The 20144-nt window shown below is 39.8% G+C and overlaps 1 protein-coding gene across 1 annotated transcript in view; it reads left to right on the top strand.

The window, feature by feature from the left end:
• LRP12 (LDL receptor related protein 12) overlaps positions 1-20144 on the top strand; it is a 63839-nt gene that overhangs the window by 29252 nt on the left and 14443 nt on the right. Inside the window, exons 3-4 of the mRNA XM_019545726.1 lie at positions 11107-11242; positions 13866-14068. Of these exons, the coding sequence (XP_019401271.1) occupies positions 11107-11242; positions 13866-14068 (339 nt within the window). The remainder of the gene's footprint in view (positions 1-11106; positions 11243-13865; positions 14069-20144) is intronic.

Below are 20144 nucleotides of genomic sequence, written 5' to 3'. Positions count from 1 at the left end.
TTATTAGAGAGTAGATTTAGATTAGACATCCGCAAGAACTACTTCACAGTTAGGGCGGCTAGGAGCTGGAACCAACTTCCAAAGGAAGTGGTGTTGGCTCCTACCCTGGGGGTCTTTAAGAAGAGGCTTGATGACTACCTGGCTGGACTCATCTGAGTCCAGTCTTTTTCTCCCGCCCAGGCAGGGGGTCGGGCTTGAAGATGTGCAAGGTCCCTTCCGACCCTACTTCTATGATTCTAGGCCACGCTGCTCCCCTGCCCAACTCTGCACAAATGGATTGGGCTCTGTCGTGCTTACCCCACACGCTGGATCCAGTTCATGGGTGGGCCAGGCACCACACATCTACCCTAGAATAAAAAGGTTGAACACCACTAAGTTATGCCAACAGGCCTGTAATAGTCCAGATCACTCTTCCTCCCTCCTCCCCCTTCCCCCAGTATCCCATTCACTTAAATCTGCTTCTTACCCTCTTATTGCTAGCATTCTTTGTGGTGCTCTAGTTATGCACTTAGTTGTACACCCCCTTCCATTCTGTTTGCTTGGGAGCTCCTTCACCCCAAAGAAATTCCAAGGCTCCCCTATCCAGCTCTGCTTCCTGTGCTGCTCAGTCCAGTTGGCTTTCTGTGTTCATTTTATCAAAGTTTACTCTTGTTCAGTTTTAGATCTACCTTTGCTTATTCTTCTTTTCACTTTAAACAGAATTGGCTTGTAATGATGATGTAAGGTTATTTTCTATGACCAACTCATCTGTGTCTTCATGACTTCCTGAAACAGCTCTAAAATAGTATCTCCCGTTTTTGACTTTTGGACCATTTGGTGAAGAAATCTGAAATCTTTGGGAGCGCTTGTTCTGCTTGTAGTGCAGACAGTGGCTAATGGTATTAACTGTCCTTCTCCAGCATTCAGCTTGAAGCTGTTTTTCTGCCTTAGGTGTAGGCAGGCACATAGTATCCTAAAGATGCTTTACTGACACCTTTCCCTTAAATACTACCAAGACTTTCTCTACAATTGCAATTTTCTTAAATGTAGCAGTAATCCTTTCTGTTTCTGACTTAGATTTTATCACAACCTCAGTTCCTTGTTCTGCTTTCATTTTAAAACACTTTAACACCGTTCAAATCTTTTACCCAGCTGTGTCTATGACTTTACTGAGTATGGGATAATACATACCTTATCTTCTTCTGGGTCACAGTTACAGCTTATTATTTTATCTTTTTAACTAATCTTCTGACATTATTGTAAAGACAAATCCTTAATCCTCTTTCCTCCTGCTTTTCTGGAGTGTCTGCTTTCTCTGACATGCTTCTCATTGTAACCTTACTACTTTAGTTCTTGCTCTGTAAATTTAGCTTTGTTTCTTAACTATTTTGATATTACAACTGATAGAATCATAGAAAAGTAGGGATAGAAGGGACCTCAGGAAGTCATCTAATCACCCCCTGCTCAAGGCTTACTCCTTATTTGGAGTATCTCATGGAAGTGCTTGACTAATCTGTTTCTCAAACTCCACAAATAACCCTATCACACAGTTATAAGGTGCATTGCTCAAAAACACCAACAATTCTGTAATGTCACAGTTCAAGCAGGAGGATGAAGGCACTGTCAGTGTTTCATGTTAAAATACACTTCAGAGATCCAAAGAAGAGGGCTATGCCCTGGCTACAGAGAAAAGCAAAAAAAAAACCCCAACAACCCCCCCCCCAGTCTAATTTGGGCTAAAATTCCTTCCTGATCCCAAATGTGGCAATCTGTCTGACCTTCAGTGGAGGGGCAAGACCCAACAAGAGCATCAGCATCTCTGTCAATCTCTAGCCTTCCTATAGCTTGCACCCAATGCTTCTGAAGAAAGCAACCCCCACCCTCTCATTGACACCTGTAGCAGCAGGATAACTTCTGGAAGTTTCTGTTACCACATTCTTCAGTTATTATGCCAATTGTGTATCTCTTCTTCATCCTCCTGCTGAGCATAGTCCTCTTCAATATCTACCTGCATCTGAGATGCAGAGTTCTTGTCATGATCTAGCATTGTGTATGGAAAAGGGAGAGGGAGAAGTTATGGTTTCCAGTTGTTTCCAGCTTCACAGCACACTCCAGGAATAGGGATGCATGGTCTGGTTCCTATACAACTTTGATACGCATTCAAACCAAATAGGCATGTAGCTGCATAGTCCTTTCTTGAAGGATAAACTACCATGGCTTAGCTTTCACTTTTCACAATATAAGTGCTGCACAGAGGTAGTTACTGTGAAAATACTGACATAATACTGTAAAATCCTGTTCTCTTTTGTTCCCCCATAAATTGTTCGGATGTCCATATCTAGTCACAAAAGAGAATGTTAAAAATAACAATAGTAAAGATGAAAATAATACAGTGAATATACATATCTGGATAAACCAAAAAACAAAAAGAAAGAAAAGATAATGGCAACATTACCAAGGCACTGTGAATGGTACCTTCTAGGGTAAGGAACCTCATTTACTATTCACTGGTAGAAGAAAACTTGAAAAAGCTATTCAGCTTTTGTGAGAGTGTATTCTTGTCCCATATGTTTTCCTTGCAGCCATCCCCTAACACAATTGTCAGCATTTCTCCCACTTTCTGTCCTTTCTCTGACTCTGTTTACTCCACTTCTGCTGCTCTTTTTATACCATATTTTTATTTTCCACAGATATTCCAAAAGCTGCTTCATTTTTCTAAAACCATAACCTTTTCACTACCCTTTAAGACCAATCAGTACCCTCACTTGTCAGCCTTTTGAAAAAAATAATAGCTAAAGTTTTTTTTAATGCTGAAATGTTAATTAGAAAATGATTTTCCCATTTTATGAATTTACTTAATAAAAGTTATGTATGGTCAATTTAATTATTGATTCTGTTGCACTGTTTGACATTGCATTTATTCTGTGTATTCATAAGCACATGAGGAAGCACACTCAGTGCTCTTCCTCAAGCCTTGCAAAAAGGCAACACAATGCACAGCAATAGCAAGAATTAAACTGAAATGAAGAAAGACGCAGGGGAAGATGCACACAGAAAGAGGGAGGATTCCTAAGCCTACTTTGGTTTACAGAAGCTCTGTATCACCAAGACACTAGTAAAATGCATAATAAATATTTTCTATAAACAGTTTTGTTTTTTAAAAGGCATACAGACTAATGGATGTTGTATCCAAAAATAGAATATGTTATAACTTAAGTCATTAAAAAAAGAAATGCTGTTATTTTGTAGCCTTTAAATATTTGTACCTGACCTGCCAATGCCCTGAAGCTATAAGGAGAAATTTCTTCTTATCCCCAGTTTCAAATGTACAATTTAGGTAAAAATGGAACATTTAAATGCACTGATGAAAGCAGAATCCCAAGTGGACTTGAGTATATTTCTGTCTTTCTTCCCTGTCACTTGTCTATCATTCTCCTAAATCTCAATATTTCTCTTGTCTTTCAGTGCTCTATTTTTATATTGATCGATTCATTCATTCATTTATTTATCACTAGTCTCAACTCTTCCACTCGCACGTCATCCTCCCTGCCCCCTGGTGACACTAGAAGCAGCTATATTCATTATAGGTGCTTTATTTATTTATTTATTTTCACCCGCCCTAAAAACTAAAATGCAACAGCTAATCTGATTTGGAGAATATGGAAAATAGTGCAAAATGCACTATTTCACATAATGTCTAAAAGCTATAACTAGCAATGAAGATGAGTTATCAAAGATGTTGTCAATTTCTTCCGTTTCCTCAGTTAATCATAACCCAGTTGGCCTATTTTGTAATTTTTCTGTTTACTATTGTATTTTTCTTCAGTTTTTCTTGTGGAGATACAGCTACCATTCACCAGTATTTCTGTGCAGTGTGCTAGCTTGTTCAGGTCCTTGCTGCACTGCTGGCTTCACCTGGAGTGACCACCTGTCCCTAATTGTGCAGGACTGTCCTGCAAAGAGAGCATCAAGTCCCAGTTCTGGGCTGCATGACTCTGGGACAGCATTTGTCCTGCATCCGCAGTGTTGTGCAGGGATCCAGGTTTCCCCTTGCAGGCTGGCAGTGTTTCAGCCTGCAAGGGACTGCTTGGGGTTGCTGGAAGTGGATTGCAGGGGGCGCCACATGCATGTGCACACATGCCTGTGACTGGGAATACAGCCCAGCAACATGGAGAACAGCTCGCTGCAGGTAAGTCTATGAGAGGAGATGGTACGTGGGCATGGGAGAGGGGACATATTGATGCCCCCACAGTGAAGGGAGGGAGTGGGGTGGAGGCTGGGGCTGGGGGCTCTGCCCAGCCAGGGCAGTCTGGGGCCAGCGCAAAGAACAGGATGGAGCCACGGACAGCTCATCCAGGGGTTACTGCGGGGCATGTAGGCAGCTCCGCACCACTTTAAATACACCCTGGGGGAGGCATGGGGGTCATGTGCCCCCCAAGATTAGTTGCTGTTAGTAACATACGGAATTCAGGCTGAATCGGATCTTGGGCAGCAGCATGGGATCAGCATGCCATTGGTAAAACACAGGCTGAATAGTCTCATTTGGGCTGCATCGGCCTGTAGGCTATAGCTGTGCCAAGGTGTTTCATTGTAGCAGTTTCTAACCCAGCAGTCCTGCCACCTGCAGAAATGTGTGATACATTTTGTTAATCTGCCGCAACCATTAATTCAAGCCATTTCTTACAGTTTTCTCCTGCATTTTCATCATGTCCAAGCTGCTGTTCCCTTTCACAAAATTTGGTACTCTAGACAAATGGGGGCCAGCCTTTTTGTCAGGCCTCCCTTTGTGTTCTCCCTTTGCCCTCAACCCACCAAACTCTGTGGATAATTTGAGTTGAATAATTTATACTTCTAGTGAATTCTACAGAAATCTAGTCTTCTACATAGAAATGCAAATTAACAAGTGAAACTAGATGTCACTGTCAAATCTGCATTTTTTCCCTTGTACCATGTGGAAAACAATTAGAACAAAAAGCAGTTAACTGATACGCTGAGCTCATATGAAGCCAAAATAGTAGTAAATTGCATCAGATGAAGACTAACTATTTTTGTACTTGTAAGTTGGAGACCTACATAATAATAGGTAAAGTTTGCAATGCTTAAGTTGAACAGGTTTAAATGCAGTTCTAGAAACACTGTCATCCTGACTTGCACCAAGCTGAATGTAGGTGATAGATTACGACTCTAACATTCCCTATCTATGACAAAAAGTCATCTTTTAGGAGGAGCCTATATGCATGAATAACTGCTAGAATTTTTATGTGTGGAACTGTCCTGATTAATAAATTAGTCATTTTGTGAAATACAAACCTATTAGCAAATAAAAATGAGTCATAGTAACTTTTAAGATTTTATGTGTCAGCGCCATGCCTGCTTTAATCCAGAATATGCCAGGACAAGAAATGCAAAACCTGCCGACACATCTCCACCATCCCCACTATAACTACACTCCACAACAGAACCATCACCATTCCTAGATCTTATAGCTGCACCTCCAGAAATGTTATGTATTTCATCCAGTGCACCAAATGCCCTGATGGAAAATATGTTGGGGAAACCAAACAACAGTTGTGAACCCAAATGAACACACAATGGAAATCTATCAAAGACAATACCCAGCTACCTGTGGGAGCATGCTTCTTGCAGGACAGTCGCTCCGATCTCTCAGGTCTAATCCTCAAAGGGAACTTACGAAACACCTTCCATGGATGAGCCTACGAACTTCACTCCATAAATCTACTAGATACAAAAAAATCATAGACTCAGTATAGACACTGTTTTTATGACACATTACAACCTGCCTGACATCTGATTGGGCAGGTACCTGCCTGACCTGACCTCTTACATTTTTTTCTCCCCCCTCCATCCCTTACTTTTCTGCCCTTTGTGTCTCTGCTTTCTTACTATTTCCTTCTTCATTGAGAGCCTCTTACGCTGTATATTTACCCCTGTAATGTTTCCTTTTGGCCTTTCTTCCCCACACCCCTCTGCTTTACCTTTTGTTCCTCCTTAGTACCTATTTATATTTATACTACATCCTGTCACACTTTGAGCTCCTCTCATTCTTGTTTTCCTGATTGCTGATTTCCACCTATTTTTTTCCATTGACAGCCTTTTTTCTACCCTGTATTCTGTCACTGCAATGTCTCCTGTAACCTTTTTTCCCCCTTACTCTCTTCTCCCTCCCCTTTCTGCTTTACCTTTTGTCTTTCTAATTTCTACCTATTTATACTCTCCCTTGCACCCAGCCACACTTTTAGCTTCTCTCATTTCTTGGAGTCCCAGAACAGCAGATGCCTGAAGATGAGTAACTGTGCCCAAAAGCTTGCTAAAAACTTTTTCCCAACTACTCAGTTGGTCTAATAAAAGATATCACATCTATTCAAAGAACCTTGCATGCCTATGTCTACTTTAAACTACTAGTAAATTTGATTTTGATTTTCTGTTATAACTGACAAATAGAATTAGGCAAAGGCAAGAATATGTTAAAGTTGTGTTTTGAAGTATATGCATACTTTAGTGAATTAAGATGGTAAATTTACTCTAAGAATATGTATGTATTGTAGAATCCAGCACTTGATTTTTTTAAAGCATTATTTAGCCTTTTTCTTTTGTAATTTACTGGCCCTTACAGTTAAATATGCACATTATAGGCTTCTTCACTTCCAGTAATGAAGTCTCTTAGGAGTTATTAAATAACCATTCTCTCCTCCTCCACTTTTCAAAATAAAGCACATGCAATTGTTTATTTATTCCTTTGATGATTTATATTTTATTCTTGAATGAAACATTTTTCAGTATTGAAACAATCTTTGGTCATTTTACATAACCGTTAAATCATGCCTGTGGAATTTGTTGGATACATAATTCATACTGCAACAGTCTTACGGATAATAGTAAACTGGCCTGAAGACTTTTTATGCAGACCTTTAGACATCTGAATTTACATAACAAGTTAAAATTGTCCTTAATGCTATGTTTGAAGCAACTGATGGGGAACTATAACTATGGATTTGGGGAATTTAGTATGAGGGAGATTAAAAGGTTTAGTTTCTTAATGATGTGCAGCTGTTGGAAGGGTTGTTCTTATTAATAAATGTGTGTTTATGAATATTTTATATTCTAATCGGAGGCTTACAAAGGTAAACTTCATGAACTTGAATAAAAAATAAATATATTGAAGGCTATCTTCAAGTTCTAGTAGAATGTTTGCTTTAATGTTGCCTATGTAAACACATTTAAAAACTTGAAAAATTTTTACAACAAAATGTTGCAAATATCCAAAATCAGACATGTATAATCTTTTAAATGTGCTTACATAGTCAACATCAAAGCAGATATTCTATTAGAACGTCAAGATATGCCTATATACCTATATAATTTTAAGTATTTTACTTGAAGTAGTCTTGTTCATAGTTTAAGATCTATATTTTAGTAGTTTTATGCAGCAGTTAACTGTTAATATCAGCATATTTGGTTTGAAAGACTTAAACACTTTTTCTTCTTCTCTGTGTCTTTGTTCATGTTAATGGAATATTCACATAAAAAGCAAATTTAAAATATCACATCTACTTGCTTGTCATTGACTCTGATTCTTTGCTAGTAACTTGGATTGCAAGCAGTAGTCATTTCAGTTCATTCACACAAAATAGTTAGCATTTCCAAATGTCATGGTGTTAGAGCACCACCTATGGGGTTTGCTGAAACTAAAACAGTAAATATTTTACTCAAGTTAATTGAATATTTGAATTTAAAAAATGTATGTTGATACTTTTTTCCCTTTCCTACAGTTAATCAAACATTTATGTACTTATTTTGTACTGTAATATATGTAGTATAGTACTACTGTACTACACTATTATGCAACATAACTACATGAGACTGATCTCAGTTATAAAACTTTTTAAAAGTAGCCTCAAAGCTAGGTTTAGGTTTAAGCTAGTAAATAGGAGGTAAGAAAAATTGCTACCATCTTAATGCCTTATTAAACCTTCATAGAATACTTAAAATAAATATTTAAAAGAATACTTTTCTTTTGTTATTAGTGCAGTACTGATGTTTTATAAATGGAGGGAAAGTAACTATAAAGCTGTCTATATTTAGAAATAATGAAAAATGTTCAAACAACCATACAGTTGGAAAAAAAATACCTCTTTCTGGGGAAGAAAATATTTGTGGAATCAGTTAATTTTAAAAGTTATTCAGCTTATAAATGAAATCTTTTTCTGTAGACAATATAAGCTATTTTTTAGGTTGTGTTGTATCCTTTTGTGTCTTATTTTCTCTTGGCAGTATTGTTTTGTAGCATAAGCCAAATAATACTTCATTAAGATTCTTTTTCTGAAAAGTAAACTTGAAACAACAATTCTGTAAATCTGCAAATAAAGTCCATAGTAAATTCTTTAAACATTCAAATATTATAAAGGTTTAACTAAGTATGGGTGTGGCCATCTAATAGATCATAAGAAATTGTATTTGTTCCATTTTATTTAATCATAAACTACTGAGATTCTAAAGTAATATATTTTGAGTTGAGCCTTCAGGATTAATATTTTCAGTCACAGTGGCTAGAATCATTTTTAAATGAAAAAATAAGATTCAGGTCATCTTACATGGTTCAGGATGTAGAAAAAGACACCAAATTATCTCAAGACTTGCCATAACATCATGAATGTTAGTAGTGCTGATATGGAAGAGGGAAAAAAATGTGCTTGAATTATAGGTATAACCTTTTGTGCAGGAGCTTTGTAGCTCATTTGAGCAAAACTCAGAACAGGGGACAACAACGTTTTTGGGCAGAGTACCTAAAACATCTGTCACCTCTGCTGGTAAGATGTTGACATGCCAGGGGTGGATGGCAGCTGGCTTATAAGGGAGCTGCAGAAGGCTTGTTGTGTCAGTGGAGCCTCAGCCGCTTCCCCACTGTCCACCCCGAGGCATGTGTGCCAAGCAAAATGCCATGCTGGCACCCATGGTTCAAAAATCTTATCAGGGATTGGCTACCTGTAGCCCACAAAGGTTGGAGCTGGTCTGCAAAAGTATGATTTGGCACAAGGCAGCATGGGGGAGTCGGTAGCATATGACTGCACCATAACACCTCCCTCCCACACATACTCTCTGGAGTCCTCCCTTTTCTTCTCTTGCTCCTAAACTTACCTCTTTTGCAGAATTTTCCCATCTCCATTGTCTTGAGGGATGGGAGATTGATGGTAAGGGTAAATACAAGTGGCATGGTTGCTGGCAGTCCAGGAGAGATGAGTTGGAGATGTGCAGCCCACAGTGGGAGCTAGGTTGCAAGCAGCAACCTGCAATGGCATAAGGTTGCCTACCTCTGGTTTATATTATTACTAGAGCCCAGAGGTTAAATTAGTCCTATAAATCTACAACTTGTAAGAAATGTATTTACAAGTGGCACAGTCAGTAATCTTTATCTTTGAAGTATTTGCAGTTGTACAAGTGAGATTCAGTTCCATGCATTGGACTATCAGGAGCACTCCAAAAGGTGAAATAGCATTGTATTATTAGCTTCCACACAAAATTGAATTTCACCCACTGATTGATTTTGTTTTTGCACTTGTTAGCATGGTATCTGAATGCCATAGTTAAATGTAATTGAAGGAATGCACCACTTCAGTTATTCTCACTCATTTTGGTCAGTGCTGCTTAGAAGAGCGCACCCAGGAGTAGGGTAGTAAATCAAGAGCCTGATTACACGTATGTGCATTCATGTACACTTTCTCCTATATAGGAGAAATTTTGAGTAAAGAAAAAGATAATTTAATTGTGCCTGAAAGGGATGAGGACTAACCATCTTTAGTTACTGTGAATTAGAGAAAATAGCCTGGAGCAAGAATGTGGCCTGTCTTCCTCCAGTGAGCCCCTGTGGCCGCCAGTCCAAATTACTCTGGTGGTTTGGAATTAGAACCTTAAATATCCCTTGCATGTGATCAGGCTAGGCTTATCAGCAGATTGAATAATGTTTTTTTCTTTAAGAAATTAAAATTTTAAATATCCAATATTCTAATTATCTATTTAAATCAAATCAATTGACATATACACCTATTTAAAAATTGGAAGTTATGGAAACCTATACGAATGCCTAACTTTGTAAAATAATTGAAGTTAAATAAAAGTATTCAAGTGGTATATGCTTGTAGCCAAAACTTGAAAGGAAGTCTAATTGCAGTGGAAATCTCCTGGCTATGTACCAGTAACCAGATTATTCAATGTGTGAACCCACCGTTTGACCCAGTAACTTTTTGTAGTAGTGAGAGATGATATTTCCTTCATTTTAGTGTATTCAGCTAGTTCAGTTCAGTAGCTACGTTATCCAGTGTTGGGAAACCCATTGGGAATAGAAGAATGGAAAAACTGGAAAGGATAAATTAATCTATGAATAAATATGAGCTGAAAAGGATGAGTTCTCAAATTCCTACAATACTGAAGGCAACCAAAAACAATCATTTCAGCTCCCTGATTAACAAAAGCACTTCATTTGTTGGATAAATCAGTTTTGCATGCCAAAATCTGTTCTTATGCATCCAACATGTTTAAGGTAATTTTAGTTAACTTAATGCTGCTCTTTGCATTTGTTTTGAATTCTGGTTTCTTTTCAAATCCAACATGGCACAAATCATTAATAAAAAAAATAATCATCTAGTAAACAGAAAGTTGTGAATATAATTTATTAACATAGTAAAAGAGCTGTTAAGTTTTATAATTGCTCAAATGAATATTAATAGATATAGCATATGCTCTACTAAAGAACAAACCACTATCAAATTATAGTGACTAATGAGAATCAACATTTCTTAGGAAAATAGCTAATAAAAAAAAAGGAAAAAAGCAAAATGAGATTAAAACTGATGTGAATGAGCACACTCTATTTACCAAGCAAGGTTATCACATTTGGGATTAAAATTTATGCATGAGTTGGAAATCAGGAATTTTAAACTCTTAAAAACCATCTCTGGTTTAGTGTTCTGACCCATACCCTCTATAGGGGTTTTTTTGTGTTATTGTTGGCCAGAATTATTGGCACTTTTTATTGTTTTAGTGATTTATTCTGTGAACAACTGTATGTAAGTAATTCAATTTTGTTTAATATTATAATTTTTTTTTTTTTAGCATGTGGAGATATTCCAGAACAAATTAGAGCATCAAGTGGGACAATCACAAGCCCAGGCTGGCCTTTTGAATATCCTGCCAGAATCAACTGTAGCTGGTACATCCATGCAAACCCAGGGGAAATTATTACTATAAGGTAATTTTGATACTATTACTGCCATATTCAGGGGCCTGACCAGGACATGGGTAATTGAGGCTTGATTCTAAAGGGGGGGGAGGGGGGTCACAGCCCAAGGGATCAGAAACAGGCGAAGTTGGGGAAGCAAGGATACAGACTGGAGCTGGGAATCAAGGAGCCAGGTGGGCCAGGAGGTCGTGTTCTGTAAGAGACAACCTGGGTAGAACCATGGGCCAGGCAGGTTCAGGAATGAGGGGACAGCGTTCTAGACGGGTGTCGCTAGCCAGGGGGTCTGGAGCAGGAAACTGTAGCTGTACAGGACCAGGACATGGGTGATTACCTAGCCAAGGTATGAGTTAGAGGCTGGCTGTCAAAGAGGAGTCTGGAAGTACATGGCCTCAAGGAGCCAGCAAGGCAGTCTAGAAGCATGGACAGATGAGCAGGAGCTAGGCTAAAATCAGGAAATGAGACCCATGGCACAGGATACCAGGGACCAATAAACAGGGCTAGGAACACTAGGAATAAATAGGCAGGGCTGAGAAAATCAGGAACAGGGTGTCAGAAGCCAAGGGCTAGACAGGGGTGTCTGTCCTTGAGTCATGTGCTGAGCACTGTAAGTTGTGCCCAGCAAGTAGCTGGAGCCAGTGTCGGGGGATAAGTAACTAGGGCAGGCTGGTGACACTGGCTAGCCTGCTGCCTTGGCTCCTGACAGCCATGATAAATGGAACAACTGCTAATTACAACTTGATAGCCATATTACTTTATTCCCAACTTCTGTACATAATCACACTTGTCAGTAAATGTACTATAAATATTAAAATTGGCCTGTGTAATAATTATTTCCTGAAGCCAGCCCTACAACTTTTCTAGGTAGGCACAGAAAAAGCACTGACCCAGCAACTACCATAGGAAGCTGAATACCAAAAATATGATCGCCTCCTTTAGGATATTCCAGCAGCAGTTGTGTACATCTAAGTATCTGAAAACTGACTCCAAGGATGGGTCTGAATACTTATGAAAATCTAATTCATAACTCTTTACAGAGTTTATGAGAATTTTAAATGCACAAGTAATTTTTTAATATATTTCATAGATTTTTTTTTTTTTATTCGGGTCTTATAAATATTTAAGGAGGTAACAACAGAATGCTAATATAATGGTTATTATATGGAATGTCTATGTGAAATAGTATGTTATAATTGAGAAGTTGGTCATCTTAATATTGTTGCTACTGCTGGAGAGAGACAGAATTCCTGCCACTTCATGGAAGATAACTTTCTTGTCTATACTCTTTTTACCCCTGTTCGTTAGTTTTTGCATGCTTGTATGCTTAAATAATTTCCTGATAATTTCTCTCATGGGGTAATCCTTTTTAAAAAAGTTCTAATATCCTGCACCATTATTAAGTTTAATAGAAATCTAAGGGATATAAACCAATAGGGAGGTAACGAATAATCAAGGAGGGAATTCACAGATTTTGAAAAGACCAACAGTTTTGTCAACAGCTTCATGTATGATGTAGATTTATTGAAGACACGCAGTAGCTGTGTACCATATGTTTTCAAGTATTCATCAGTTCATTCCCTATTATTGCATCTAGGGGGAATTTTAATATCAAGTTACAACTTAGTATTTCCTTGTAGATTTATGAAATTGCATTAGCAGCAGATTTTGGCTGGCTCCCATTGCAAACTTACTGATCTAGGATGAAAAGCAAGTTCTGTTAAAGAAAACACTTGACCAAAACTTGACTTATTTATTTTAAATGCCAGATTCAGATTCAGAGCATTTATTAACACTGGTGTGTTTCTTTTTTTTCACAGTGATGTGCTCATGTTGCAGGGTAAAATGGGAAAGAAGAGCAGCTGCATTAACAAATTTTTTTAAAAGACTTCTTTTAAACTGATGTTTTTATGACATTTGCTTTGTTTCATAGCTAGCTTTCTTTTGATTGGGGTTTATATTTTATTGGCTATTCCATTCCTAGTTCAGTGTTTATTTGCTGCACTTTGTGGCTTGGTTTTATGTAGACACAGAATCATGTTTCGCTTTTAATTCACTTTCAGTATGTCTCCTGGTTCAGACATCACTTCAATGCAGACAGGATTTAGCATTGTTAGAATCTAGAAGATGGTTTAGTATGTAGTTTTAAGTAGGACCAAATTCATGTTTAAAATAATTTCTAAGCAATTTGGCTCCGTCTACAGTGGCAAGCCAAACCATATCAGAATCCTTTTTTCACTGAAACCAAGCCCAGGCTTGTGTTATATAAAGGTAAAATAAACACAGGCTTGACCTCTAAAGGTATTTTGTGGTCAAAAGAGTTAAAAATCCATTTTTTAAATGACAGTATATATTCTGTAGGAAACATTGAACTTGGTAAGCATCAAGGACAATATTATTCTGATAATAAGCCTGGGAATTTCTAGGGTTCTTTTATATAATTACATAGAATATAGTAGAGTGCCACCTCTGCAGAAACCTACTCAATTGCTTCCCCCACCCCTCCTCCTCCTCCCCCTAATATGAGCCAAGAAAAATTTCACCAGCTAATTTCTGTTTCTAATTGCAGTAATTCATCAGCTTGATTGTTAACTATTCCATTTTAATAATGCAGTTTCATACTCCATATCTTTTACAGTTTTCAAGATTTTGATGTTCAGGGATCACGACGATGCAGTTCAGATTGGTTAACAATAGGAACGTACAAGAACGTGGAAGGTTATAGAACATGTGGCTCCTCCATTCCATCACCATACATCTCTTCACAGGACCATGTTTGGATCAGATTTCATTCAGATGATAGCATCTCTAGAAAAGGCTTCAGATTGGCCTATTTTGCTGGTATGTATAAAAAAAGGACAATGTTTTTAAAATGCTTTTTTGTTTGTTTGTTTAGGTTTTGAGAGAGAGAGTTCTTTTCAGCCATGTGTGCAACATAGTGCTTCATACAATCAAGGCTCATAAATATATAAATATAAAAGGGTTTATTGAAATTTTAAACTGTAACAGATATTGTCATGTTTACAATAATGACCAGAATAAATGAGACTTGAAAATAACTACACAGTAGTAAAATACCTCTTACTGGTCCATAGCTTTTCAGGAAGTTGTGGTTTAAATTTCATAGATAGATAGATTTCTAGATTCAGAAGGGACCTGATAGATCATTAGGTCTGACCCCCTGCTCCAGGCAGGAAAGAGTCCTGGAGTTAGGTAACCCCAGCCAGATGCCTGTCTAATCTCCTCTTGATCACCTCCAAGGTAGGGGAAAGCACCACCTCCCTTGGAAGCCCGATCCATATTTTGGCAACCCTCACTGTAAAGAACTTCTTCCTTATGTCCAATCTGTTCTCCTTCAGTTTCTGGCCATTATTCCTGGTAACCTTGATGAGCATGCTGGTAAATAGAGTGCCCCCTATTCCCTGCTGGCCCCCCAGTGAGTTTGTAGGCAGCCACAAGATCGCCTCTCAGCCTTCTCTTGCGGAGACTGAAGAGATTCAGATCCCTCAGCCTGTCGTTAGGGTCTTACCTGCAGGCCCTCAACCATACGAGTAGCCCTCCTCTGAACCCTCTTAAGGTTATTCACGTCCCTCTTGAAGTGCAGCGCCCAAAACTGGATGCAGTACTCCATCTGTGGCCTCACCAGTGCCACATAGAAGGGAATTATCGCTTCCCTAAACCTGCTCATGATACTTCTGCTGATGCAAGAAAGAGTGCGGTTAGCCTTACTTATTACCTCACCACCCTGGCAACTCATGTTCAGTTTTGCATCAGACAGGACTCTGAGATCTCTTTCCACTGTTGTGGTGCTCAGAATAGTACCCCCAGTCTATAGGTGTGTTGGAGATTCTGTCTCCCCAAGTGCAGCACCTTGCATTTATCCGTGTTGAATTACATCCTATTCTGATCTGCCCATTTCCCCAGTCTGTTCAAATCTGCCTGAATTCGCTCCCTGCCCTCCAGTGTGTTTACTGTGCCCCATAGTTGAGTGTTATCTGCAAATTTGAACAAGGTGCTTTTTACCCCCTCGTCCAAATCCCTGATGAAGATATTACTCAGTACTAGTCCAAGGACAGAGCCTTGTGGGACACCACTGTCCACATCTCTCCAGGGAGAAACCAACCCATCCACCACAACTTTCTGGGTGCATCCCATAAACCAGTTTTTCACCCACCTTACTGTGAAAAAATCCACATTGCAGCTACTCAGTTTGCTTGTAAGAATTGGGTGCAACACTGTGTCGAAGGCCTTTTTAAATCCAGGTAAATAATATCTACTTCCTCCTCTGCGTCTAAGCACTTTGTGACCTGATCATAAAAAGAGACCAGGTTAGTTAGGCAGGATCTGCCTGCTATAAACCCATGCTGGTTGCCCCTTACCACTGTGTTACCCACTGGCCCTCTGCAAATGTTTCATAGTTGATCAGGTCGGAAGAGACCTGAGCAGATCAAGTCCGACCCCCTGCCGTGGCAGAAAAGAGTACTGGGGTCAAACGACCCTGGCAAGGTGTTTGTCTAGCCTCCTCTTAAAGACCCCCAGGGTAGGAGCCAGCACCACTTCTCTTGGAAGTTGGTTCCAGATCCTAGCCACCCTGATAGTGAAATAGCACTTCCTGATATCTAGCTTAAATCTACCCTCTGCCAGCTTGTGACCATTATTTCTTGTCACTCCTAGTAGTGCTCGGGGGAACAGGGACTCCCCCAATGCCTGCTGGTCTCCCTTGGCCAGTTTATAGAGAGTCACCAGGTCCCACCATAGCCTTTCTTGTGGAGGCTGAACAGGTTCAGGTCCCATAGCCTCTCCTTATAGCGCCTGCCCAGCTGCCCCCTGCTTGTATGAGTGGCCCTCCTCTGGACCCCCTCCATGCTGTCCACATCTCTTGTGAAGTGTGGCGCCCAGAACTGGATGCAGTAATGTGATTTCTTTTAATGATTTTCTCTAAGGTTTTGCTGAGACCAGAGGTGAGGCTAACTGGCTTATAATTACCCGGTTCCTCCTTCCTCCCCTTGAAGATACGGACCACAATGACTCTTTTCCAGTCCTTTGGGATGTGTCCTGAGTGCCATGAGCATTCAGACAACTGCGCCAGTGGTTCTGTTATGTCATTGGTCAATTCCTTTAGTACCCATGGGTGAAGATTGTCAGGGCCTGCCAACTTAAATACTTTCAACCCTTCCAAGTGCCCCTTCACAAGGTCAATGCTGACTGTTGGTGGATTGGTATTACTCTCATTCCAGCCTAAAGACTCATTGGGAGGTGCAGTTGTATCCGTGTCTAGGAAAACAGGAGCAAAGAAATTATTCAAGAGCTCTGTTTTTTCCATCCTATCAGTTACGAGTTGCCCTAGTCTATTCTCTAGCAGCCCTATGTTACCCTGTGCTTTCTTCCTGCTCCCTATGTACTTAAAGAAGGACTTTTTGTTATCCTTAATTTTTGCTGCCAGCTTGAGTTCTCTATCTGCTTTGGCCTTTCTCACTGCTTCCCTGCAAGCATGAGCCACGTACGTATACTCTTCTTTGGTGGCTGCCCCCTGTTTCCACAGTGTGTAGGACTCTTTCCCTGCTCACCCAAAGAAGTTTCTTGGCTTTTTTGCCTCTCTTTGCATGTACTGGGATGGTGTCCCTCTGTGCCTGTAGGATCAGTCCCTTCAGAAACTCCCATCCTTCTTGGACCCCCATCTCACAGATGCGATCACCCCTCAGTCCCACCATTACCAATCTCCTGAGCTTGATGAAGTTGGCTTTCCAGAACTCTAGCACTACTGCCTTACTATTTGTCTTTCCTACCTTACATCAGATAGTGAATCCTATCAACTGGTGGTCACTATCCCCTAGGGTTACCTTGTACCTTCCCTTCATAACTTTTTTCATTTACATAAAGTAGGTGGCTAATGTGTTCCATTGTTTGAATTTTAAAAATGTTTCTTCCCTCTCAGTACATTTATGTAACAGTCTGTCTGCATTTTTTAGTCTAGCTCAAATGGTAAATAAGTTATGTATATGGTATGATAGAGAATATTTTTTGTATAACCAAGTTTGGAGACTAGGCTAAGAGTTATTACTGTTCATATGAAAATAGTTTGGTATAACTCTAATCTCCGCTTTTGCCAGATTTTTAAGAGTTCTTGGCACAGAGCCCTGAAATCATGAGTCTTCTCGCAGACCCCCTGTAATAAAGGAAAGAACAGTACAAGAGAAACAACAAGATAAGATGCATAAACTAATACTTGATCATATATTGGCTACCACATAATTGACATCTACCTTAGCTCAGGCTGTAGGCTTTTAGATGATAGTGAGCATACCTAACCAGCCTACAAATACCTTTTCTCCCATTAGAAAATAGTTATGTCCCATAGCCACCTGTCACACTGCCCATCAGCTTGCATCTGGTTGAAAAGCTTCCTCTGTCAGGAACTTTAAACCCCACATTGGCAACTCTTTCTAGACTGCTTGGTGGAGGGGAGCATAGGCTTCCCAGGCCAGGCAGTTATCTCATTTATCTGTGACTAATTCTCAACAGGTAATAGATGGAGGTGACAGAATCCTTGCCCCGCCTTTGTGCACAGCTCTTGGGCTGCCACTTTCCCTTTCCAAGACAGAGAAGGAGAAGCTTCTGGAAGAGCAAAGAAGAACCTCCCTGCCCCCTCCCAAAATTTAGCTTTTAGCTTTAGAAGAAAGGCTACCATGATTTATGTTTGATATGAAACCACTGTGTTAGAGTAGGTTTTTGTTTTTGGAGAAGTCATGAAAACAATATACAGTGAGCTGTGATTTAGTCCTGTTAATTTAAATCTATCAATTTGCATGAGTAAAGGTTGTGAGATTAGGCCCTTTGTTATATTTATATAATGGCTGAAGAACACATCTGGTAACTATATGTAGTATTAAAAGTACTCGCCTGTTTTTTTCCTTGTATGGAATATTTTATTAAAGGCAGTGTGGACAGTGGACAGTTGTGACTAAAATTAATTATAATAGAATTGTAGAAAGGTTGAGATACGTTGCATTTAGGCAATGCATTTAGGTTTTGATTGGAAACTAGACTTATTAGTACCTATCATGGCCAGGTTGGTAGTCTGTAAACTGTAAAGCCAGATAGTCTGATCTCCTATGTAAAAAGTATTTTTGACGCATGTTAATTTTTGAACTAGAGCAAATTCTTTAGGGAAGCATTCAGTCTTAATTAAAAAATTTCTAATTATAGGAAGTCTACCACATTAACACCAAGGGTTAATTATTCTTAAGTGTCTAAAAAGCCTATACTTCAATTTTTGTTTGAATTAGTCTATCTTTAACTTCCATCTGCTGAATCTTGGAATACCGTTGTTAGCATAAAGAGTGCTCTGTTACCAGATATTTGTTCTCCTTGTAGTTATTGTGATCAAATAACCATTTAACCCTCTTTGTGATAAGCTAAACAAATTGAGTTCTTCGTGTCTTTTGCTGTAAGAAATGTTACCTAATTCTTATTGCTCATTTCTGATTCCTATATTCACTTTCTTGAACTATGGACACCAGGACTGTACAAGGTATTCCAGTAAAAGTCATATCAGTGCCAGGTGCAAGGATTATATGAACCTCCCTGTCACATTAGTCCTTTTGGCTATACTGTTAGATTTGGGCATGTACCATCAGCTCATCATCTACCATAACCTCTCAAGTCTGCAGTCATGGCTTTTCATGATCGATTCCTATTCTGCAATATATTGCCTGCATTCTTTGTTACTAATAGTATAACTTTGTTTGGCTATATTGAAATACTGTTTGCCTGAAATGATCCCTGCAGGATCCAGTCCATGATAATTCCCCATTTGCCCTTATATTTTGAGACCTATCAGTTAAAAACACTTTAAATGACATGGTGATTTTTTTAATCTTTCTAGTTTCTTCCTCAAACTAGCAGGCAGAACCAAGTTAAACTCTGCATACAAATCTTAAATATCTTACATCAAGGGTAGCCAACCTTTCCAACCTGCTGCTCCCCAGGGACCTGCAGGCCTGGAGGTGGCTCATGCTGGAGCTCCCAGGCCTTTCTGAGCCCAAGTCATGGGGTCTGAGGGTGCCAGGAAGCCCCACGGTCACCCAGTGCCACCTTCCCTGAACACCTGGCACTGCCAGCCTGGCTGCTTGAGGCCTTGGATGGGGTTGTATGGGGTTTGTGGATGGGTGTGCCCCCCCTGCCCTGCCTTTCTGCTGCAGCTAATCAGAGCCCATGTCCCGCTGAGACCCATACAAGCTGCTGGACCCACTGAGCGTGTCAGTGGGAAGTTTGGGCCGGGGTTAGGGCCGGAGCAGTTGCCCCCAGCCTGGGCTTCCTGTGGCCTCTGCTGCTGGGGTGAGGGTGGGGCGAGCCTGCCACCACTGGGGCCATGCTTTGGGCAGGGTCATGCCCCACAGGGCAGCTTCGCAGAAACCACTCAGGTTGGGTATCCTACCAGGGTATATGGGTGTCTGTCACGTCCCCCGTGTCCAAACCACATACACCCATAGTCCCCAACACCTTTACAAGTTCCCCCCACATACACACTTCACCTCACCAAACCATACAAAGTGCCTACATAATTTTGAGGGGTTTGTGCATAATTTGGTGTTTTCGTTGTTGATTAAAATCGTGATTAATTGCAACTAATTTTTTAATTGCACAGTTAAATGCAATTAAATTTTTTAATCATTTGACAGCCCTACTAATTATATTAACATCTTTATCGAGTCCCATCTCTGTTTGTTCCATTATTTTGCTCAGGATCAACATAGGCTCAGGTATATAATTTTCTAGCGATTCATAGATTCATAGATGCTAGGGTCGGAAGGGACCTCAATGGATCATCGAGTCCGACCCCCTGCATAAGCAGGAAAGAGTGCTGGGCCTACATTACCCCAGCTAGATACACATCCAACCTTCTCTTGAATACCCC

This window comes from Crocodylus porosus, unplaced genomic scaffold, assembly GCF_001723895.1.
Source record: "Crocodylus porosus isolate Cpor-Errol unplaced genomic scaffold, CroPor_comp1, whole genome shotgun sequence".
In the NCBI taxonomy this organism is placed as follows: Eukaryota; Metazoa; Chordata; order Crocodylia; family Crocodylidae; genus Crocodylus; species Crocodylus porosus.
The sequence above is the reverse complement of the archived record's forward strand: the minus strand, read 5'-3'. Positions and strand labels throughout refer to the sequence as shown.